This window comes from Lipotes vexillifer, unplaced genomic scaffold (genome assembly GCF_000442215.2).
Source record: "Lipotes vexillifer unplaced genomic scaffold, Lipotes_vexillifer_v1.1 scaffold2030, whole genome shotgun sequence".
In the NCBI taxonomy this organism is placed as follows: Eukaryota; Metazoa; Chordata; class Mammalia; order Artiodactyla; family Lipotidae; genus Lipotes; species Lipotes vexillifer.
In genome coordinates this window covers 1,054,735-1,076,829 of record NW_006791849.1, presented here as the reverse complement: position 1 = coordinate 1,076,829, position 22,095 = coordinate 1,054,735, and the positions used below count along the sequence as shown (strand labels likewise).

The 22,095-nt window shown below is 44.1% G+C and overlaps 2 protein-coding genes across 2 annotated transcripts in view; one reads left to right on the top strand and one right to left on the bottom strand.

Moving 5' to 3' along the window:
• BRAP (BRCA1 associated protein) overlaps positions 1–6,912 on the bottom strand; it is a 37,802-nt gene extending 30,890 nt beyond the window's left edge. The window contains exons 1-4 of the mRNA XM_007464867.1: positions 6,635–6,912; positions 4,436–4,597; positions 3,569–3,767; positions 2,215–2,404 (exon numbers count right to left, since the gene is read on the bottom strand). Of these exons, the coding sequence (XP_007464929.1) occupies positions 2,215–2,404; positions 3,569–3,767; positions 4,436–4,597; positions 6,635–6,716 (633 nt within the window). The 5' untranslated portion in view covers positions 6,717–6,912. The remainder of the gene's footprint in view (positions 1–2,214; positions 2,405–3,568; positions 3,768–4,435; positions 4,598–6,634) is intronic.
• A 4,688-nt stretch (positions 6,913–11,600) lies between these two features.
• The window catches only part of ACAD10 (acyl-CoA dehydrogenase family member 10), a 46,209-nt gene continuing 35,714 nt past the window's right edge, over positions 11,601–22,095 (top strand). The window contains 5 exon segments of the mRNA XM_007464875.1: positions 11,601–11,787; positions 15,624–15,772; positions 17,177–17,371; positions 20,400–20,558; positions 21,271–21,430. Of these exon segments, the coding sequence (XP_007464937.1) occupies positions 11,601–11,787; positions 15,624–15,772; positions 17,177–17,371; positions 20,400–20,558; positions 21,271–21,430 (850 nt within the window).

Below are 22,095 nucleotides of genomic sequence, written 5' to 3'. Positions count from 1 at the left end.
CTGCTGAACAGGTACAAATATAATCCAACTCATTTCTCTCTTTTTTGTGTGTGTGTCCATGTGGCATGCGGGATCTTAGTTCCCCAACCAGTGATTGAACCTGCACCCCCTGTAGTGGTAGTGCGGAGGCTTAACTACTGGACCGCCAGGGAAGCCCCGAACTCTTATTTCTCTTAATTCTGTTCCCACGGCCAATGAATGGCTGCTACTGCTGTCAACTCTGCGTTTTTGAAATGAGGAGATGACAAGTGGGCCTTGTGTCATGGGCTTCCTATTACCCACAAATCTTGGTGATTGGTCAGAGGCAATGGCAAGTGACCCTACAGGCACACTCATTTCTTTGCCAATCTGCAAGTTGGAACTGTCTATCTGGGGCAAATTCAGGAACACTGTTTATCAATGAGGTGAGAAAGAAGTAACTTGGACAGAGCTGCATTTCAAAACCTAATGAGGGCTTCCCTGGTGGTGCAGTGGTTGGGAGTCCGCCTGCCGATGCGGGGCACGTGGGTTCGTGCCCCGGTTTGGGAAGATCACACGTGCCGCGGAGCGGCTGGGCCCGTGAGCCAAGGCCGCTGAGCCTGCGCATCCGGAGCCTGTGATCCGCAATGGGAGAGGCCACAAGAGTGAGAGGCCTGCGTACCGCAAAAAAAAAACAAAAAAAAAACCTAATGAAGTGTCAAAATGTAACAAGCTATAAAAAAATAAAATAAAGGGCTTCCCTGGTGGCACAGTGGTTGAGAGTCTGCCTGCCAATGCAGGGGACACGGGTTTGAGCCCTGGTCTGGGAAGATCCCACATGCCGCGGAGCGACTGGGCCCGTGAGCCACAATTACTGAGCCTGCGCGTCTGGAGCCTGTGCTCCGCAACGAGAGAGGCCGCGATAGTGAGAGGCCTGTGCACCGCGATGAAGAGTGGCCCCCACTTGCCACAACTAGAGAAAGCCCTGGCACAGAAACAAAGACCCAACACAGCCATAAATAAACAAATAAAGCAAACTGTCAACAAGTAAAAATAAACACTATTATAAAAAAAAAAAATAAAATAAATAAATAAAATAAAACCAAATTGAATGAAACCTATGGATAAGGTAGCCAGCCCTTTAATAACCTGGATAACACCTAAAGCTTACCTCATTTTTATATTCACATAGAAACATGAATACTCCTAAGAATAAAAACCAAGAGAATATCTTTCTAACATCTTTAGAACTGAGGCGCATGCAAAATGATGCTTAATGCAACAAGTGAAAAGGACTGGATGGCAAAACCTTCCTAAGTCAAACACTCTGTTATAACATGAAAATACTTGTAAAAGCTGAAAATATCACCATTCTTTCAGTGTTTGTCTCTCTATCGCAGTGATTTCCAATTAGAACTCTAAAGCATCTTTTGCGACTTCCCTGGTGGTGCAGTGGTTAAGAATCCACCTGCCAATGCAGGGGACACAGATTCAAGCCCTGGTCCAGGAAGATCCCACATGCCGAGGAGCAACTAAGCCCACGAGCCACAACTACTGAGCCTGCACTGTAGAGCCCGTGAGCCACAACTACTGAGCCCACGTGCCACAACTAATGAAGCCTGCACACCTAGAGCCCGTGCTCCGCAACAAGAGAAGCCACTGCAACGAGAAGTCCGCGCACCGCAAAGGAGAGTAGCCCCAGTTTGCTGCAACTAGAGAAAGCATGTGTGCAGCTACAAAGACCTTACACCTTATGTGCCAAAAATAAATAGATAAAATACATTAAAAAAAAAAAGACCTCTAAAGCATCTTTAACGATGCAAGGAGTGTCACAAAATCCCTCCAGTCACCAAAATTTTTTTTAAAATTGATTTTATTTTCTAAAATGTTCCAAAGAATATCTACTAAAAAGAGGATGATACAAGCAGGGGCACAGTTTTATAAAGGCAAATAATAATACAGGATTAACTTCAGAAGGTTTGGGAACTCTTGTTCTACTGGAATGGTTACTACTGGATAAACAAACACACACAACCCTAGATTTCATACTCAATCCGGTTTATAAAAAATAGCAGGTATGAATTAGAACAGCGTGTCTGCTGATGAATTTAGAAATATTTCTAGAATTACAACAATACTTTAGAACATATTAAGACTCTGAAGTGCAAAATGCAGTAAATCACACACGGCTAGTATCAAACAGTTTCAAAAACACAGTTTCTCTGGCAAAGAGACTTTTAATATCTTAACTTTTACCTGTGCACTAAACTTTATCAGCACCATATACTGATTTGGAGTAGAGTCTCTGATGATTTTCATTTGTTCAATTACTTCATTAAATGGGGCGACAAACTTCATAAGGTCATGACTGGTCATTGTAGCAGGGACTGTGAGAATACACAGCATGGCACTGCGCCTCACATCTTCTTTTAAGGAGGTCATCTTACTAATAAGACAATAATTAGACTGTCTTGAATAGATGAGGTACAGTTAGTGCAAACAACACTAAGTACACAACTTTTATGTCCAAGAAAAAAAGTGTCATGCTTTACAAATCAAGTTAAACAGCTTGTTATTTTACCTGAAAATACAAACTACATGGGTAAATGCAGAATCCCTTAAACGTACCAGCAATGGAGTTTAAGGTAAGCTTTGAAATGTTCTACATTATACCCAGCACTGATATTTTTAATCTTCAGTTAAAGGCTTGTTATGGTTATAAATCTCCATCAGGCAAATCTGCAGTCTGTGTTTTGCTCTCATTAGTTTTCTAGTAAGAACTATCCTTAGATAATGTAGAAGCACAACTCAAACTACGGACTTCTCTCAAAGGGTCTCAAAGAGAGAAGAGCTCTAAATATAGGAAGGAAAATTCTGAACCATGAGAATGTGACTCTGAAGATTACAGAAAGTGTTGCTGGGTTGGAATAGCTGGAATAGAGGGGAAAGAAAAATCTCCCACAATGCAATTTGCTTTTGAAATGCTGCAAACTCACTTCAATAGCTGTGATCCAAAATGGCTCCCCGAGTATTCTGCTTCCCAGTGGGAACCTAGCAGACAAGTTAGGACAAGGACAGCCTTTAAAGAGACCAGCTACCAATTATCCAAGGAGCTGGTGGCCCAGCTTGTAGACTAGCAAAACCCTTCCTTTCCTTTGGCCTCCAGCAAGCCTTGTTTGGACCACAGAAAGGGGTAAAATGACGTGATGAAATTGCAACCCATTATGTGACTTCTTAGCAGCTTCTTTAGTAAAGACTTGGTGGGAACATAAGTCTACAATGATGTTATGGATCATTTAGAATTTTTCTTTTCTTTTCTTTTTTATCTTCCTTCCTTTCAATTTCCCAATCACCTGCATGCCTACCTTCTCAGGGAATATTTTCCTAGGTATTTTCTCAAGTGAATCTACACAATTCTTTCCTAAGAAGCTTTGACCCAATGTACGAGATTTAACCATATATAAAACATCTAAGAATTCTTTAACACACAGTATATGAAAGTACTATCCCTTTGAAGCTTAAAATACCCACTTCCCTTCAGGGTAAGAGATTTTTCTCTGCCCTGTAGCAAAAAAACAGACAAACTCAAAAGAGAAAAGGATTTTCTTACTTTGTCTTGTATAGATGCATAATACCGTGAACTATTTCAACGGACGGGTTTCCACTGAAGAACGAAATCTGGTCTGGAAGCTGTTTGGATGGAGAATCGGGAGCAGTGTTTACACCTTCTTTACTTTGATCTTTACTTCTCTGTGCAGTGGGGGATGCTTCTGAAGACTTCCTGTCTTCCATTGTAGCTTTCAGCTCATCTTTCACAAACCAAAAATTGGATTATAAACTGACAGGAAATATGCTGAAGGACTCTAATCAGATGAAAACTTTGAGTAGAAGAATAAACTTTGGAAGACAAATTGTAATGTACTGCACTAAGAACTACATTCACAGAACAGCAGAACTGTGGCGGCATCTCAGCTAGGAAGTGCTCTTCACCCGCCCCCCGCCCCAAATGTCATTAACACCCTCAGAGACTCAACAGTGGCCTTTACATTTAGAAGTACCATAATAAGGCAGGTGTCTTCCATCGTGCACTCCTAAGTGGGATAAATATTCAGGGCTGTGAAGTTCGAAAACCAAACCTACCAGTTCTCCACTCTGGAGATGCAATACACTTCCATTTTCCTGGATGGAATGAGCTGGCAGAGCAGGGAGAGTCACAACACGTTTACCTGATTTCAACATGATCTGCCCCTGACCTATGTGGTAAGTAGCTCTCCTCACTGAGCAGAGCTGTCAACCTAGCTTGTTAGGATTGATTTAGGAGAAATATTTAGAGAAGTTGAAATGCAGCCTAATGACCTCATGTAAGGCACAAAGGCAGTAAAAGATAAAAGTAGGTTTCATTGAACACTGCGTATAAAACAGGCAACCGTGGGTTTAGGTTACAAAAGATAGTCTTCTCGGGTTTTAGGAAGCATACCTGGGTTGGCCTTCATGGTCTCAATGATCATATCTGTCATTTCTCGATGGCCAAGATGCTGATGTATGATCGCTGCTTTCTCCCCTGGTGATTTCCCTTCTAAACAGGCTACAGCTGAAGCTAGTGTCTTCTTTTTGATCTCCTCATCAGACATTTCCCCGACTAAAGAACACATGAATGATTAATACCTGATAATAAAACAAGCTCCTTTCTACTCTCAATGTATCCATCCATAGGTTTTCCTTTTCTCTCTGCTGCCCTCCCCCAAGACTGTAAGATGCCTTTGCAGTGGCCATCTCACTCACTTCTGGGGCTCCTGCAGTGCCTGACAGTCAATTAATGCCCGGTGCAATAAACTCAGCAATGCAGGAGTGCTCTAGTGAAAACCATGCGCTTTAAAGCAAATGAACGAGATAAAAGCTTTGAGAGTGATTATGCTCAGATGAACCAACATTTTAGTAACACTTGTGGAGTGAAACTGTGTGTTGAGCCCCAAATGAAGGCATCAAGTCCACTAATAAACAAAACTTTTAAAAACTTTTGGGGGTAGTCTTCTTAAACACCCTTATGCTATCATGCCCTGGAAATCCATGATCATTGTCTTAAATCACTAAAACACACAAAAATGGAAAAGGGATTTGGAAACTCGACTGGAATATCCTTAATATAGCCTCTATCAGAGCAGAGATCAGGCCTGTTTTGCCCATCACTGTATCCCTTGCACTTACAGTGCCTACCACACATTGGAAGCTCTTTAAAGATCTGTTGAATAAATTAATGAATCAATGACTGACCCATGTAGAAGTGTATATGTGGCCTATGTCAATTTAGTTGACTTTCAGAACTCAGTAGACTATTAAATCACATTCAATCTTTAATTTGCAGCTTCAAAACTCACATACTCAGGGAAGTTTCCAATGACACCACCCCTACCAGCCCCAGGCCCCTTCCCCAAACCAAACACATACTCTTGTAATAGCTTTCCAAACTCTTTTTTCTTTTCATTCACCACATTTGTCACAGCTGTAATTCTACATTTTTTTAAAATTAATTAATTTATTTATTTATTTTTGGCTGCGCTGGGTCTTTGTTGCTGCGTGCAGGCTTTCTGTAGTTGTGGCGTGGGGGGGCTGCTCTCCTTGCGGTGCGCGGGCGTCTCATAGCGGTGGCTTCTCTTGCTGAGGCGCACAGGCTCTAGAGCGCAGGCTCAGTAGTTGTGGCGCACGGGCTTAGCTGCTCTGCGGCGTGTGGGATCTTTAACGACCAGGGCTCGAACCCGTGTCCCCTGCACTGGCAGGCGGATTCTTAACCACTGCGCCACCAGGGAAGTCCCTACATTTATTTTGTAATTATTTACTTCATCTGTCTCCATGAACTGAACTGCTGGTGCCATTAAAGCAAGGACCACACCCCTTTCCACACACAACTAAAGCTCCAACAGAGAGTGAACATTCAAAAACTATTTCTTGAACGAATGTTGTTGTTAGGTAATTGTTGGAGGTCCAAAGAGCAGAGCCACACCTGCATTCCCCACTGAGGCGGCTGTGTGGCTGGGAATGAAGAGCTCAGACTCTCAAGTCCAGCTCTCCGAGGTAGAATACCCATTTTGCCACTGACAGATGATCGTGGGCAAGTCACTTAATCCCTGGGCTTCAGCTTCCCAGTTCTGTAGAAGGGTCATACACCCATCTAACTAATAGAGTTATATGAAGATAATTAGAAACAGTGCACACGAAGTATTTAGCACAGTGCTCGGACACCAGAAGTGTACACATTTTAATTACAAGTATAACTATTGCTACAGAGCGCTTAAATAAATAGTCTTTCAAAGAGGAACGATTTAATTAAACCAGGGGCCGTCAGCAAGCTGAGGATTCCGTCTTTGCCTTCACAAAACGTAGAGGAAACCAACTCGCACAACTCGGCCCCAACCCAGGGCGGAGAGAGCAAGGCGCCAAATATAAAGAGAGTCCCGATGCGGAGGCACCAGGAAGGAGGGACCGGGAAAGGCTTCCCAGAGGTGACATCTGGGAAGACCTCCTAAGGATGGAGGGAATGAGAGGGATCCCAACCACCTCTCGGCTTCCTCCTGAGGCGAAAGCCCTCGTCGCGGCCCTTCCTCGGACCCGGACTCTTGGAGGACGAGCCCCCGGGGCTCAGGCGCGGGCTACAGGGGAGGCGGCAGGGCCGCGGACTCACCAGCGGCGCTGAAGCCGAAGCCGGCGGGGACCAGCGAGTGTTCTGCAAGCTCCAGGCGGATGACAACCAGTGACACACTCATAGGGCAGGCACTGGTCGGCGCGAGCCCCGGCGGGCTCAGGCGAGGCTGGGAGACGAGCCTTGAGGCCGAGCGGCCTGGGGCGGGCAGCGCCGCCGCCGCGCCTCAGCTCCGCCGCAACCGCCTCAACAGCAGCAGGTCCAGGTGCCACCCTCGGAGCCACAACAACCTCCGCTTCCGCCTCCCGGCCGCCGTCCCTGACCCGTGAGGTTACGCATGCTCGGATCAGCGCGCCCTCTGATTGGGTGCGGAGGCAGGCACGTGACTGGCGTGTCTGCGGGGAGGTGCGCCTGCGCCCTGAGAGACGAGATCTCAAAGAGTTCGTGGAGGTGGCACGTCACTGGGATACCGGAAGCTGGGACCCCAGTAGGGGAATCGGTGGGTGTGCGACCAGACCCGAGTTAGCCTATCTGAGAGACCTCGCCCTCATCCCAGCTCATCTGACGGCGAGGGGTCTTTGGCTCCGCGAGGTCTCCGAATTGTCCGCGGAACCCGCGCCCTGCAGAGAGCTGTAGCCTCTTTTGTCCAGTTTGATCTCTCGCTCTAGCTGTAGGCAGGGTTGCTTTGTGTCAGCCACGCTTTACAGACAGGTGCGCTGAGGCTCAGAGAGGTGAATACGCTTCTCTGGGGACCCATCGGGAGTCGGGACTCGATTGCAGGGTTTCTGATTCTGTTAAGGTAGGGCGGTGGGCTGTTTAAGCGCCCAGAGCTGGAGATACATCTGGGGGTGAATGAGATGAACACGCAGTTCCTGTTATTATTGAGTAGACCCTGTTCACCTGTTTTGTGACCTTGAGTTAGATTTTGCGTAAAATTGGGATAATATCCCTATACAGCTGTGATGATGAAATGAGTAGAGCCTGTGGCTTTATTTACATCAGTTTTTCTGAGAGACAGCATTCTTTCCAGTACCTCAGACTGCCTTTAGCATGTAGACATGGAGAGCCACAGTCAATACATATATGGCACATATGTGACAGAACGCTGTTCTAGGTATATGCAACCCTTACATGTAAGGTGTGTCACAGCACGTCGTGGACGTGTAGGTGTGTGGACTGTATATGCATATAATGTGACCAAATGATATTTATAGCTTGTGACTGCACCCTATGAATTAGTTTCAGTATACACTGTTTATATCAGTGTTTCTCAACCTCTGCACTATTAACATTATTGGACTCGATAATTCTTTGGGGTGTGTGTATGTCCTATGCTTTATAAGATATTTAGCAGTATCCCTGCCCTGACCCACTGGATACCAGTAGCATGTCCCAAGTGGTGACTACCAAAAATGTCTCCAGACATTCCCAAACGTCCCGTTGGAGCCAAAATTGCCCCCACTGACCATCTGATTTTTGTGAAACTGCATATGCCATTTGCACCTGCTATATGCATATAATATATGAGACCTCATGAAGTTTTTAAAAATTATTATTATTTTAAAAATTTTTTGGCCATGCCACTTGGCATGTGGGATCATAGTTCCCCAATCAGGGATCAAACCCGTGCCCCCTGCAGTGGAAGTGTGGAGTCTTAACCACTGGACCTCCAGGGAAGTCCCTTATGTGAACTTTTTAATAGTATATTACAGTAGTAGATAACATTTAATGGTGTGCCAGGTACTAGCTTGAGTGCTTTACATACTTTATCTTATGTAATCATAACAGCAACTTCATGAGACAGGTAGTATAATTGTTCCCATTTTAACGGAAGAGGAGCCTGAGGCTCAGAGAGAGCCACTTGCTCAGGATCTCACACTTAGCAAGTGGCAGAGCTAGACTTTGAACCCAGGCAATCTGATTGCAGAGCCAACACTCAATCTCTACTAAACTATCTCTTTAATATGTGGAAACATACACTATGTGTGCATATTTATGAAAGCATAATTTAGATAGCAAATCTGCATCGTCATACTGATCTCATTCTGAGAGACAGAGAGAAGACATATTCTTTACGGTAGAGGAGGAAAAGGCCAGTTGCAGAGAACTAGAATTATTCTCTAGAGATGGGAAAATTGGGCTTGTTAACACTTCTTTGTGGCTGCCAATCACTATGCCTGCCCCCTATGTTCCCCTATTTTCTTTTTTTTTTAATCTTTAAATTTTATTTATTTTTGGCTGCGTTGGGTCTTCGTTGCTGCACGCAGGCTTTCTCTAGTTGCGGCGAGCGGGGGCTACTCTTCTTTGTGGGGCGCGGGCTTCTCATTGCAGTGGCTTCTCTTCTTGCGGAGCATGGGCTCTAGGCACGTGAGCTTCAGTAGTTGTGGTACGTGGGCTCAGTAGTTGTGGCTCTCGGGCTCTAGAGTGTAGGCTAAGTAGTTGTGGCACACAGGATTAGTTGCTCTGTGCCATGTGGGATCTTCCCAGACCAGGGCTGAACCCGTGTCCCCTGCATTGGCAGGCGGATTCTTAACCACTGTGCCACCAAGGAAGGTTATCCCCTATTTTCTGAATCATCCAGTTTATTCATCCTTCCAACTCATGTTTCTACTGAGCATGTGCTATGTGTCTAGACGCCATGCTAGGTCCTAGGGGATGGATATATACAAAGATGAAGTAAGATAGGCCTTTCCTTAAGGAGCTGATAAGTAGAGGAGCATATAGAGTTGAAGACAGGAACTGTGTGATGGGGTAAGTGCCCTAGTGAAGGTATGGAGAAGAAGCAATGAGAGTGAAAAAAATAAAAGTAGTTTCAGAATCTTCCAGGAAAAAGAAAGACTAGCCTCTCTAGAGGAGGTAAAGCTGAGGCTGTGATGTAAAAAAGAGTGTAAATTTACCAGCAGATAAGCAGGTGAAGACATTCCAGTCAGTGGGCATGTACCACGGAGGTACCAGGAGGTATGAGAAATCACAGTGCTAACCTGCTCCAAAGAGAGCATTGGGAAGTGGCTAGAACAGAACTATCATCTCTAGTTGGAAGGAAGAAGCAAGGTAGTCGTGGGAGCGTTGCCCACTTATCCATTAGCAGAATTATGAGGAGGACAGTGTCCTCAATGAGGATGAAAGTCAGCCCTTTAGGTCCAGAGACAGTTTTCATCTCTGTTAAGCCCTCACAGAGAATGTGTTGACACTTTTAGGAGCCTATAAATAAATTTCTCCTTCCACCACTAACTTTGGCCATGGCGTAGGAACGTAGGTAAAACCCAAAATGCAAATCAGTCTTTACATTTTTTCATTTCAGCATTCATGCCCCAATCCAGCAAATTTCCAATTACATAAGAAGCACATTATATTATCTTGAGCATTTGCTTCTTAAGAATCCTTTCTTTAGGTGGCTGTCTGGCCAGATATAGTTATTTGATACCTTAATAAAGAATGGCGTCACGAATGCTTCTAAAAAAAAAAAGAAAAAGAATCCTTTCTTTAAGGACTTCCCTGGTGGTCCAGTGGTTAGGACTCAGTGCTCCCAATACAGGGGGCCGTGTTGGATCCCTGGCCAGGGAACTAGATCCCGCATGCCGGAGCTAAAAATTCTGCATATCGCAACGAAGATCCCACATGCAGCGCAGCCAAATAAATAAATAAATAATTTTAAAAAATGAATCCTTTCTTTAGAATCTTACAGAGTTTATTTAGTCCTTATGGTGGCACTGAAGTGACTCCCATGAACAGGCAGGCTGTCTTACCAACCTGTTTTGCTCTAACTTGCTTCTTAGTAAGCTTTTTAACCATAGACATTGCATGAGAAGCTTCAAGATTTTCAAGTGGAACTGACTGCAAATAGAATTGGTTTGATTATTTTGTTTTTTTCCCCAGGTTTTTATTTCAGACTTACAGAAAAGTTGAAGAATAGTACAGTGATCTCTCGTATACCCTTCATCGTGTACCCTTCACCAAGATTGATTAATTATTAACATTTTGCCACATTTGATTTATGTCTATACATGTTTATATATCTATATACACGTGTACCTGTTATGTGTATTTTGTTTTTTTCCCCGAACTTTTTGAAAGTAAGTTTAGAAAAGAGGCAATGGAGAACAATCAGGAGGACATCGCCCTGCTCTGTAGGAGGGGTGATGGTGCGGTGGCATTGCGAGCGCTAGGAGGAGGTGGGTACAGGGCATCCTGCTCATTGGTCTCTTCTGGTAGCCAGAAGAGGTTTCATGAAGGAAGTGACAGGTAAACTACAGCCTAAAGAACAATTTGCAATTAGCCACGTAACAGATGGAAGGGAGCATTCAGGCCAAGGAAACACCGTACCCGAAGGCCTGGCAGCAGGAGGAGAGCATCACGTGTTTGAGGAAGCTGCCGTGGACCTGAGTGTCCCGATCACCCAGGTTAAGGTGAAATACGAGGGAGAGCTGCGGCCGAAAGGGGAGAGGCAGAACTCAGAGGGCCTTTTCAGGCAGGTTAAGGAACTGAGAGTTTATCTTGAGGACAGTGGGGGGCCACTGGAGGTTTTAAATGGGGTTAGGATATGATCAAATTTGCAATCTTGAATGATAACTGGTTGAACTGTGAAGAAAGAATGAGGTTTGAGAAGAGGCAGGGAGACCAGTTAAGGGGCCGTTGCAAAGGTCCGTGGTTGAGATCACGCAGTGAGAGTGGAGAGAGGTAGATGGAGAGCTTCAGGAGGAAGGATGGGCCGCGCACAGCACCCGGAGCGGAGGTGTCTGGCTGGAGGACTGAGGGAAGTCGGGGTGAATCCAGTTTTCCAGCTTGGGCGGCTGGGAGAACGGTGGAGCCCTTTCCTGAGCCAAGGAACTTAGGCAAGGAGTGGTCAGGGCGGGCGGAGATCCTGCGTTCCTCTCTGGTGGTGTCTGAAGCGCTGGTTGGAGGTCAGAGGAGGTGTGCAGGTGCCACCCTGAGCACCAGGGTGGAGGTCTGCTTGGAGGCAGTGACGGCAAACTATGTCCTGTGCCTTCTCCGCAGCCTCGGCCCCAACATGTGCCTAAGGCAGCTTTTGCAGTCTGCACAGCTCCAGCGGGCTTGGAGGGCGGTCTTCGTGAAACATGGCCAGGGCAGGCACCAGGGAGCCTGGCGATGGACACATTCTGGAGGCGGCACCTACAGAGCAGTGATTTTTGACATGGGCGGAGTTCTCATTCCTTCTCCAGGGAGAGTGGCTGCAGGTGAGCTCTTCATTCTACTTCACATTTGGAGACTGCGGTGGGTAGGGGTGGGGGAAAGGAGGGTGGTGAGGGGAGACGGCAGTGTGTCCCAGTGGGAGCTATACTTGCTCCTCATCAAATTCCAAGCAACAGTTAGTGGCTTGAGTATCTTGGGCAAATTATTTAACTGCTCTGAGTCTTAGTTTCCTCATCATTCAGTTACGGCTGATGATAGTACCTACCTCTTTGGGGCTGGAGGAGGGTTAAATGAGATTATTCATGGAGGGCACTTGATTAGCAGGGTGAGTGCTTGGCTCGTCTGAAATTCTCAATAAACAATGAGCTGCTGTCGTTGTTAATGTTATTGGTGGAATTTAACTACCTTTCCCTGAGAACTACTTCTGAAGCCTGAAATCCTCTCTGCCCGCCGCCCCCACCCTGTCCCCGCTTTGATCATAGCCTTTCCTTTTCCACCAGCCTCCCTTCTAAACCTGCTTTTGTTACTACAATATCAAACCGCTAGACTCTGATCCTTCCTTTTTCAGCCCCTCCTGGTATTACCTTTTTACCTACTCAGTTCAACTGACTTAAGTGTGATTTGTTTGGCTTGAAGTGTTAGAAAACCTAACAAATCAGTGACTGAACCAAGACTGAAGTTAATTTCTTTTGCACATGAAAGTCCAGGTATGTGGTCTGGGCCAGTGTGTGGCTCTGTGCTGTCAGCGCCCTGGGCTGTTTCCATTGTGTTGCTGTGCTGTGAGTGCACTTCATTTCCACTTTCACCGCATGGGTCAGGCTTGGCTGCCTCACTTTCTGCCATCACATTCCCATTCTAGCCAGCAGGAAGGAAGAAGGACCAAACAGCTGTCCCTGTTCTTTTGACTTACTGCGGTTGCTGACTGGGCAGTTTTCTACGCTAAATCAACCTAACTTCAGGTTTTCTGTGCCCCTGGTTGCAAAATTACCCAGCTCTGCTAACTGGTTAGGTGAGCTATTTTTTTTTTTTAGCTCCAGCTGCAGTTGAGCCCTCAGCCCCTCTATTCTTCCACTCATATTCCTCTTGCATTCACTACAGGGCTGTTCCAAACTCCCCCCGGAGCCATCATACTTCCCCAGACCAAACCTTCATACTTGGCACACAGCCAAGTCTCCTTTTACAGAGAACATAAAGATTACTTGGCAGGAATTTTCTCAGCTTTCTCCAGAATATCTTGAGAACCTATTCACTCCTTCCCACTGCCACTGTCTCTACACAAATTAGATTCCTAAATTCTCCCGCCTGCACTGGCACATCAGCCCCCTAACTCCTAACTCTACCTCTGGCCTTCCGGGTTTTGCACACAGTGCCTGGAACACACGTCTTATCCCTTCCCTCTCTTGCTTCAAATCCTTGAGTGCCTGCATTTTTTCACTTAGATTAAAACCGGAAGCTTTACCGGGTTCCAGGGCCTCTCACAACCAGCTCTCATGTCCTCTTGTCATACCATTTCCTATGTATGCCCACATTTCAGCTACCTTGGACTGCTTGATGCTCTTTAAACTTGTCAAATGTATTTATACTCCTGTGCCTTTGCAAGTTCTGTTCTCTCTGATCAGAGCTACCCTTCCCTGCCTCCTCTGCCTTTTCAAATCCTGCTCATACTTTTAAATGGTATGTTATTCATCAGTGCCTGGAATCTTTGGAGCACTTAGTAAGTCTTGTGGTGGTTGTTATTATTGACTTGTGTTTTTATTTTATATTTATAATGTTTGTGCCATACCAAAATTTTCATTTTTGATGTCATCAAAATCATCTGTGTTTTTCTTTATGGCTTGCATGTTATGAGACTAGGCTAAGGAAATCTTTTTTTTCTTCACGTTCATAAAGACGTTGCATATTGTTTTCTAACTTTTAGAGGGTTTTTTTTTTCTGATTTGGGTATTTAGTCTTTTGGGAATTCATTTTTGTGATGGTGAGAAACAGGAATTTAATTAAATTTTTTCTATACAGAAACTCAGTTATGCCAACCTCATTTATTAAATAGTTGGTGCTGAAAGGATATTTTTAAAAATACAAAGATATGCTGTATAGCACAGGGAACTCTCCTTCACTTTGCTGTATAGTAGAAACTAACACAACATTGTAAAACAGCTTACCCCAATAAAAATAAATAAATAAATAAATAAATAAATAAATAAAAGTGCACCTAAAAAAATAGACAAATTTCTTACTGTCACCTCCACCCCTCCCTGGTCAGTCCTAGGCTTCATTGGTTATCATTGTGAAAAGTTTGTTTATCCTTCCAGAAATTGCCTATATATACATGAGAGTGTGTGTGTGTGTAAACTGTGTCTACACAGATTGGGTCACACTGTACACACTATTATGTACCTTTCCTTTTTTCTGACCCAGTAGAATATCTTGCCAAATTTTCCACATCAGTAGGCATAGGTCTAGTTAACGGATTAGCAAACTTTTTCTGTCAAGGGCACTAGATGGGCTTCACGAGCCATACAGTCTCTGTATGGCTTTACTATTGGAGCCAGCAACAGCCATAGACAATAGTAAACAAGTAGGTGTGGTTGTGTTCCAATAAAACTTTATTTACAAAAACAGATGGGAGACAGATTTGGCCCCCAGGCCATAATTTGCCAACCCTTGGCCTAGTTTATACATTTTAACATCTACGAGGTATTCCATCATATGGATGTACCATGGTTGATTTAACAAGCCCTTTAGTAACGTGCATGTAAGTTTCTAGTTTTTATTGTGAGCAGTTCTGCACAACAGCCGTGTACATAATCTTTGCTTACTTTTATAAATATATCTGTGGGAGAAATTCCTGGAAGCAGAATTACTACATCAAATGTAAATGTGTATTTAAAATGTTGCACTCCATAGAGGTTGTATTTGTTTACACCCCCATCAACAGCATATGAGAGTGCCCCTTTCCTTGCATGCTTGCCAGCTCTAAGATCCTAAAAAATGCTCTAACTTTAGTTCTAAAATTAAAGATGTATTATTATTATTATTTGGATTGAGTTTTAAAAGTCCTGTTATTCTCAAAAGACATACTGAATTGGTCACATTGGTGATTTCTGAAGAGTGGGATTGCTTTGTCATTTAACTTTCTTTTTTATACCTTTCTATATTGTCTGAAATATTTTCAATGCACAGGTACTACATTAAACAAAAGATATGTGCTAATGTATATTATTGATATATCTTAGATATAATTATGAATGCTGTATATATTTTTGCCCCATAGCAGGTATATTATACAAAGAGAAAACACCCTTGTACAAGAAAAGGTAACCCCTGTCCCAGTGTTCCCAGTATACACAATAATAATCCATCCACTGCCTTAGCTCTTTATGGACAGAATTTTGTTCTTTATTTCTTAAAGCCAGCGCCCCCAGGTGAATGTTTCATTGTGCCAGCTACACTGCTCTGAAGGATTACTACGGTTTACAAAATGAAGGGCTTGTCTTGGAGTGGTGTCAGAATCTGCTTTATTCCCTAATGCACTTCCTTACCATGTGCCAGGACTGTGTGAGTGACCTAATATATATGAACCAGCCAATGAGAGACCAGGGAAGAAAATTCGTACTGCAGTGTCCAGAGTCATCTCAAGGTGGTTTTACGGACCTGACGCTTGGCACCAGTGTCCCCTCAGTTACACAGATTATTATTACTGTTCCCTTGGAGGTCCAAGCTGAGATTTTCCATTTCCTGAATTTGTCTGAATTCCCAATAGAACCCACTTGGCACCACAGTGATGCCACAGAAACTTGTATGGTACTTCGCCTCCTCCCCAAACCCCAGCTGTTTGTCCATATATCACTGTTTCACTTACCACATGTTTTACTTCCGGTAGAATGGGAGGTACAGAATCATATCCCTTCTGGAACTATACTGAAGGCCTTGATCTCAGGTGGCGAAAATGGGCCCTGGATGAAATTTATGAGAGCAGAGATAACAACAGAGGATTTCCTACAAGAATTTGGGAGACTTTGCTCTGAAATTGTGAGTTATAAACATACTTGAATTTCCATATTCTTTTTGCCTAGAATAGTGGATGCAACACTTATCCATTAAGTTGGTTAAACTAAAAATAAAGAAGGGAAAACCTAATAACCTGTTATAAGATTTTAAGCTATTTCTTCCATCCCCAGGTACTCAATTTTAACTATATGAATGAAAAAATTAAAATGTTACGTACTAAGCCTCTCCATCAGTTACTGTTCATCTGAAGCTGGAGTTGTAGAATGGCTTTGATCAGAAAGCTTGTTTAATGCAGTAATAACATTGAGCCTTTCTCTGGAAAGGCTCTGCATTCTAAGCTCTTTATTTGTATTAACTCATGTACCTTCATAATAACTCTGCTAAAATATAATTTAAGATATAATAAAGTTCTGTGGATAGATGGTGGTTTTGGTTACATAACAGTGAATGTACTTAATGTCACCCAAAGTGGTTAAAATAGTAAATTTGATGTTATGTGTTTTTACCTCAATTTTAAATAAATGAATAAATATTTAAATATATGTATAGAAAACATTCTGCTAAGTGACAGAAAGAAGCCAACCCAAAAGACCACATATTGTATGATTCCACTAATTTGAAATGTCTAGAACAGGTAAATCTATAGAAACAGAAAATAGAGTTGTTATTTTCTAGGACTGGGAGTATTGGGGTGTCTGGGGGGAATGGGTAACGGCTGCTAATGGGTATGGGATTTCTTTTCAGGGTGACGAAAATGTTCTAAAACGGATTGTGTTGATAGTTGCACAACTTTGTGAATATATTAAAAAGCATTGAATTTTACAGTTTAAATGGGTCAATTGGGTGGTATGTGAATTGTATTTCAGTAAAGCTGTTGTAAAATGTGTGTGTGTATCAGAATAGCAGACTTGGCCTTGCACATTTTGAAACATGATAAAATAAGAGTTTTCAAAACCCACAGAGATTGAATTTAAAAACACAAAAATTGATCAGAAACTGACATTCAGTTCGTAATGGTGAAGTTGAGGCAATGCAGAATCATCAAATGTCTCTGGATCATTAAAAATTAAGTTACATCTGCTTAATACACTTATAGAGTTTAATGTACCTCTTAGGGTCTTCTGAATCTTTTTAAAATTGACAATGAGTGAGTGAAATAAAGAACTCATTTAACTGGAATACTGATATAAATAGCTCCATTCCCTAACCACTGTAACTCTAATTCTAAGCCACTTTTTACAACCTTATATACAAAGTTCTGCACAAGGGCTGAGGGAGGGAATTCCTTTTGGCAGCAAGCCAAAGGCCCGGGGTCCTACACCAGGTAGTGGTAGGAAGCCAGGAATATGTGTTTTTCTGTGTTGGTGACAAGCTGTTCTTACTCTTAATGATGGCTGGTTCTCCTCTCCCCTCCCCCATTCTTAGTCAAAGACCTCCGTGCCCCTGGACTCCTTTTTCTCTCTGCTGACCAGTGAGCGAGTGGCAAAGCAGTTCCCAGTGATGACTGAGGCCATAACTCAGATTCGGGCTAAAGGCCTTCAGACTGCAGTCTTGAGCAATAATTTTTATCTTCCCAATGGGAAGAGCTTTCTGCCCCTGGACCGGAAACAGTTTGATGTGGTAAGCTCGCAGTGATCCAGAATAATCTGAATCAAGTCTGTGTCCTTGCTTCAGGATGCAGCATTAATGCTGCCTCTCAGTAGGTCTGGAGTGAATGGGTTTTTTATTCACACACTTGACTCAGTTAGGATTAAACATAACAGGTGGGAAACAAGACTTGTAAAATATTGAATAAAGTATTCAATACATTGTAATTATTTTCAGAAATTCCTTCCCTCCTGTGTGGCTATGGGGATATATCTTCATCAGTTGGCCAGGCTCGTATTGGGCCCTTCAACTATGTAAGGACTTGTGAGCTTCTCTAAAACAATGGACTTGTTTATTCAGGCTTCACAGGCTCTCTGGCGTGTGCTTTTCAGATCCATTTTCATATTCTATGTCTGCAGGAGACCTGGAGTTTTGAAAATCTGTTTCCTCAAGAGCAAGGGTTTACATTTTTGTTCTCTAAAGCTATAAGGAAAAAAATTATATTGGTAGAAGTAAAGCTAATGGAATCATTCCTGTGATCCCCATCATCACTGGAGGCTGTTCCCAAACTTTTCAATGTCACAGAAGTCTGTTTCTTCTGACGTGTATATGGCTTTTAAATTTTGTTCATCTACTTTGTTTTTATTTTTTAGTATAGATGTTTTATATCTGAAATTTTGCTTGTGTCCAGGTGTAAGCAATGGGTAATGTCTTTTTTTGTGGTATTTTTGGCTGCGTTGGGTCTTAGTTGTGGCACGCGGGCTTCTCTCTAGTTGTGGCACGTGGACTCCAGAGAGCACGGGCTCAGTAGCTGCCACACGCGGGCTCTCTAGTTGTGGCACACAGGCTTAGTTGCCCCGTGGCATGTGGGATCTTAGTTCCCCGACCAGGGATCAAACCCATGTCCCCTGCATTGAGAGGCGGATTCTTAACCACTGGACCACCAGGGAAGTCCCCATCTACTTTGTTTTTAAAGTAAAAATTTTTACATTTTTTTTTTTTTGTAAAGAACACACGATATAAGATTTACCATCCTAGGGGCTTCCCTGGTGGCGCAGTGGTTAAGAATCTGCCTGCCAGTGCGGGGGACACAGGTTCGAGCTCTGGTCCAGGCAGATACCACATGCCACGGAGCAACTAAGCCCGTGTGCCACAACTACTGAGCCTGCGCGCCACACTACTGAGCCTGTGTGCCACAACTACTGAAGCCTGTGCACCTAGAGCCCGTGCTCCACAACTAGAGAAGCCACTGCAGTGAGAAGCCTGTGCACCACAACGAAGAGTAGCCCCTGCTCACCGCAACTAGAGAACGCCCGTGTGCAGCAACGAAGACCCAACACAGCCAAAAATAAATAAATAAATAAATTTATTTTTTTAAAAAAGTAAATAAAAAATGCTAATGTAGTACAATGAAAAAAAAAGATTTACCATCCTAGCCATTTTTAATTATACAGGACAGTAATTTTAGGTATATTCACATTGTTGTGAAACACAACCCCAGAAATTTTTCATCTGGCAAAATAGAACACAAGAAGTCCAGGGATCTTATCCAATTTAAATCTCAGGAATTTTTTCACTTCTGCAAATGTACTCACCTATGAGAGGAGGTGTCTGCTTGTCAGACTTGGCCCTGACCCCCAGGGTTTGCTCCCCGTCTCCTCTTGTCTCTGCTGGTACAGCTGTGCTGCTTTCCTGTCGCATGATGCCTTTACTGGTGTCTGAAACACCTGGCTTCTCTGCTACCCACTGTTGACATTTTCTTTAGAAGGAGCTTCTTTGTCTTCTTTCAGCTCATTCAGGTCCTTAGGAGACCAGGAAGAGTCAGTAACTTATTCAGAACATTTATTGGTCTGAAAAGGTAGTTCTTCTCTAACCTTGAACAATGGGAGTTTGGAGGAGAGGGAGGGGCCCTCAGCTTTGTCCTTGGTCTTGGAGAGCGAGGGTCAATTCAGGAGTGATTGAGGGAGTTCGTTCTATTCTTTGGGCAGACCAGAGGGTATTGGTTACAGGCCTCTATGGACGTTTTAGGCCTGCTCACAGGAGATCAAACCATGGGGACAGTGTCAGAGGACTTGGGGTTGCTGGATCAGAGGTAGCCTGACACTGAGACAGCTGTTTCAGGGTTCTCCTGAACCCTCAGCAGCACCCCACCAGTTCTGGATCAGATACAGGTTGAAGCAAGGCTGTCAGGATACAGGAAGCTCTTTGTATGAAAGGGAACCATGTCTTTGTCACTGACGATCTCTTTGGTGTTAGCCCTCCTGTGGGATTTATCTGTCTAGGCTGAGTACAGCTGTTTGTTTTTTAACTTCTGAAATATGGACATTAAAGTCATGTTTCTTTTATAACAGTAAACAGTGCCTTCTTTCTGAGAAAATGGTGAAATACTTCCCCTAAAACTGAAACGTGCAGCTTTTCTTCTGTTCTGTGCATTCACAATACCTAACATTAGCAAACCGCTATGTCATTTCAGAGCACATTGAAGTTCACTAAGTTTCCCAGCTACCGTTAAGATAGGTAAGATGGGGCTTCCCTGGTGGCACAGTGGTTGAGAGTCCGCCTGCCGATGCAGGGGATACGGGTTCGTGCCCCGGTCCGGGAAGATCCCACATGCTGCGGAGCGGCTGGGCCCGTGAGCCATGGCTGCTGAGCCTGCGCGCCTGGAGCCTGTGCTCTGCAACAGGAGAGGCCGCAGCAGTGAGAGGCCCGCGTACAGCAAAAAAAAAAAAAAAAAAAGATAGGTAAGATGGCTGTTAGTGTTCCCAGTTTCCTGACGATGAACCTGAAGCCCATAGTGCCTTCGCTATTTGCACAACGTCACTCACTGTGTCTGAACCAGAACTTTGGTTTTCCGAGTCTTCCCTCAGGTTGTAACCCAGTATTTCCAAATCACTCCTCTTAAAAAAGCAACATCATTTTATATCATGACACTCTTAAGTTACTTGTTATAACAAATCTCCGTTGCCTTCCTTCTGCTCTGCTTTTCAGAAAATATACTGGGTGTACGTGGGAACACCACTTTTAGGGACATTCATCTCTCCTTCCTGTCCCTCCCTCTCAGGTTGTGGAATCCTGCCTGGAAGGTGTCTGCAAGCCAGACGCCAGGATGTACAAGCTGTGCTTGGAGCGCCTAGGCCGGCAGCCTTCTGAGTCCATCTTTCTGGATGATCTTGGACCGAATCTAAAAGCAGCTGCCAGCCTTGGTATTCACACCATTAAGGTAAAGGTCACTGTTTTTTGAACCCCTGTTGTGCCCCAGGCACTAGTGTAAGCATCTCTACGCAGTCCTCTTACACTCATACTTGCAGTTGCCTCTGGTGGTTTTCACCCATGCTGCCATAGTCTTTTTATTTTTTATTGATTATGAAATCTAGGTGACTAGCCACTTGTATTTTCAATAGGAAGTAAGAAGGCAGAATGAGAAAAGAGTTACACAGGGAGGTGAATGGCAGGCTTAAGACATTTCGGGTGACAGCTCTGCTGGCCTGGTGATGCTGCTCTGGGTGGGGACCCAGCAGCTACCAGGCACACGGGCCACCCCAATGCTTTGAAGCAGGAGAAGCCATGTTGGCGGCGGGGGTCTCCGTCCAGCTTTCTGCATTTGGGTTTTCGTTATTAGCTGACGGGCCCATAGGGACAGAGTGGACGCTACAGCACAATATTCTGCCCTCCTGACACAAAGGAGTATCATTCACTCTTAACCGGCACTCTTCCCAGCAGATAAGAAAGTTTAATGTGGTTAGGAATTAAATGGGAGGAGGAAACTCATTCTGAGGCTTTCTCATGAGCTGACTCCCCTGGCTGCAAAGTCCTTGCTCAGAGAACTGACTTCTTCTATATTTCTCTCTAAGAAAGTACCCTCTCAGAGAACAGGCAGGAGGGTGGGGCAGGGTTGACTGGGCATCCATGTTCAGTATTCTCTGTGAAACCAGGTTCATGACCCAGAGACTGCAGTAAAGGAACTGGAAACTCTTTTGGGTTTTCCGTTGAGAATGGCAGTTCCAAACACTCGCCCTGTGAGAAAGACGATGGAAATTCCGAAGGACTCCTTGGAGAAGCACCTCAAAGACTTACTGGGGACCCAAGCCACAGGTAGTTAAGCTTCTGCATTTTGGTAAAGGCTAGGCTTTCAGTCTGGTTCTCACTTTCAGTCTTTAGTGGAATATGCTGGAGACAAAGATGCCATGTGGTGAAGCAAATAGCCAGTGGGCTCAGTGAGCCCAGTGGACCCGGATGCTGCTCTGTTTTGCTTGGGAAAAAGCACTGAATTCCTTTTTTATGGATCCCCAAAGTGTACTTGGCCCTTGTTCCATGTGAGAGTGTGGTGTGGCAGCAATCGCCTGCAAAGGGCTGTCCCGGAGGAGAGGAGCTTGCAGTATGTGCCCAGGGGTGTTTGAGTGTTTCTAATATTTTTGAGATGACAGCCTGTTTTGTGAAGGTGACTTAAAAGTTGCACGAATTTAAAATGTGACAAGCCGTCTCTGTCTCTTCAAAGGAACCTCTAGCTCCTTCTTCACATTCCACCCTCAGAAAAACAGGTGCCTCATGACCTTTTTCTTTTTAAATTTATTTTATTAAAGTATAGTTGCATGAACTTTTGAAGAAATTTCTACCTGGTGATAAAGTTTGATCCTTGAAAGTACTTTTTAAAAAATTTAATTTATTTTGGGCTTCCCTGGTGGCACAGTGGTTGAGAGTCCGCCTGCTGATGCAGGGGACGCGGGTTCGTGCCCCGGTCCGGGAGGATCCCACATGCC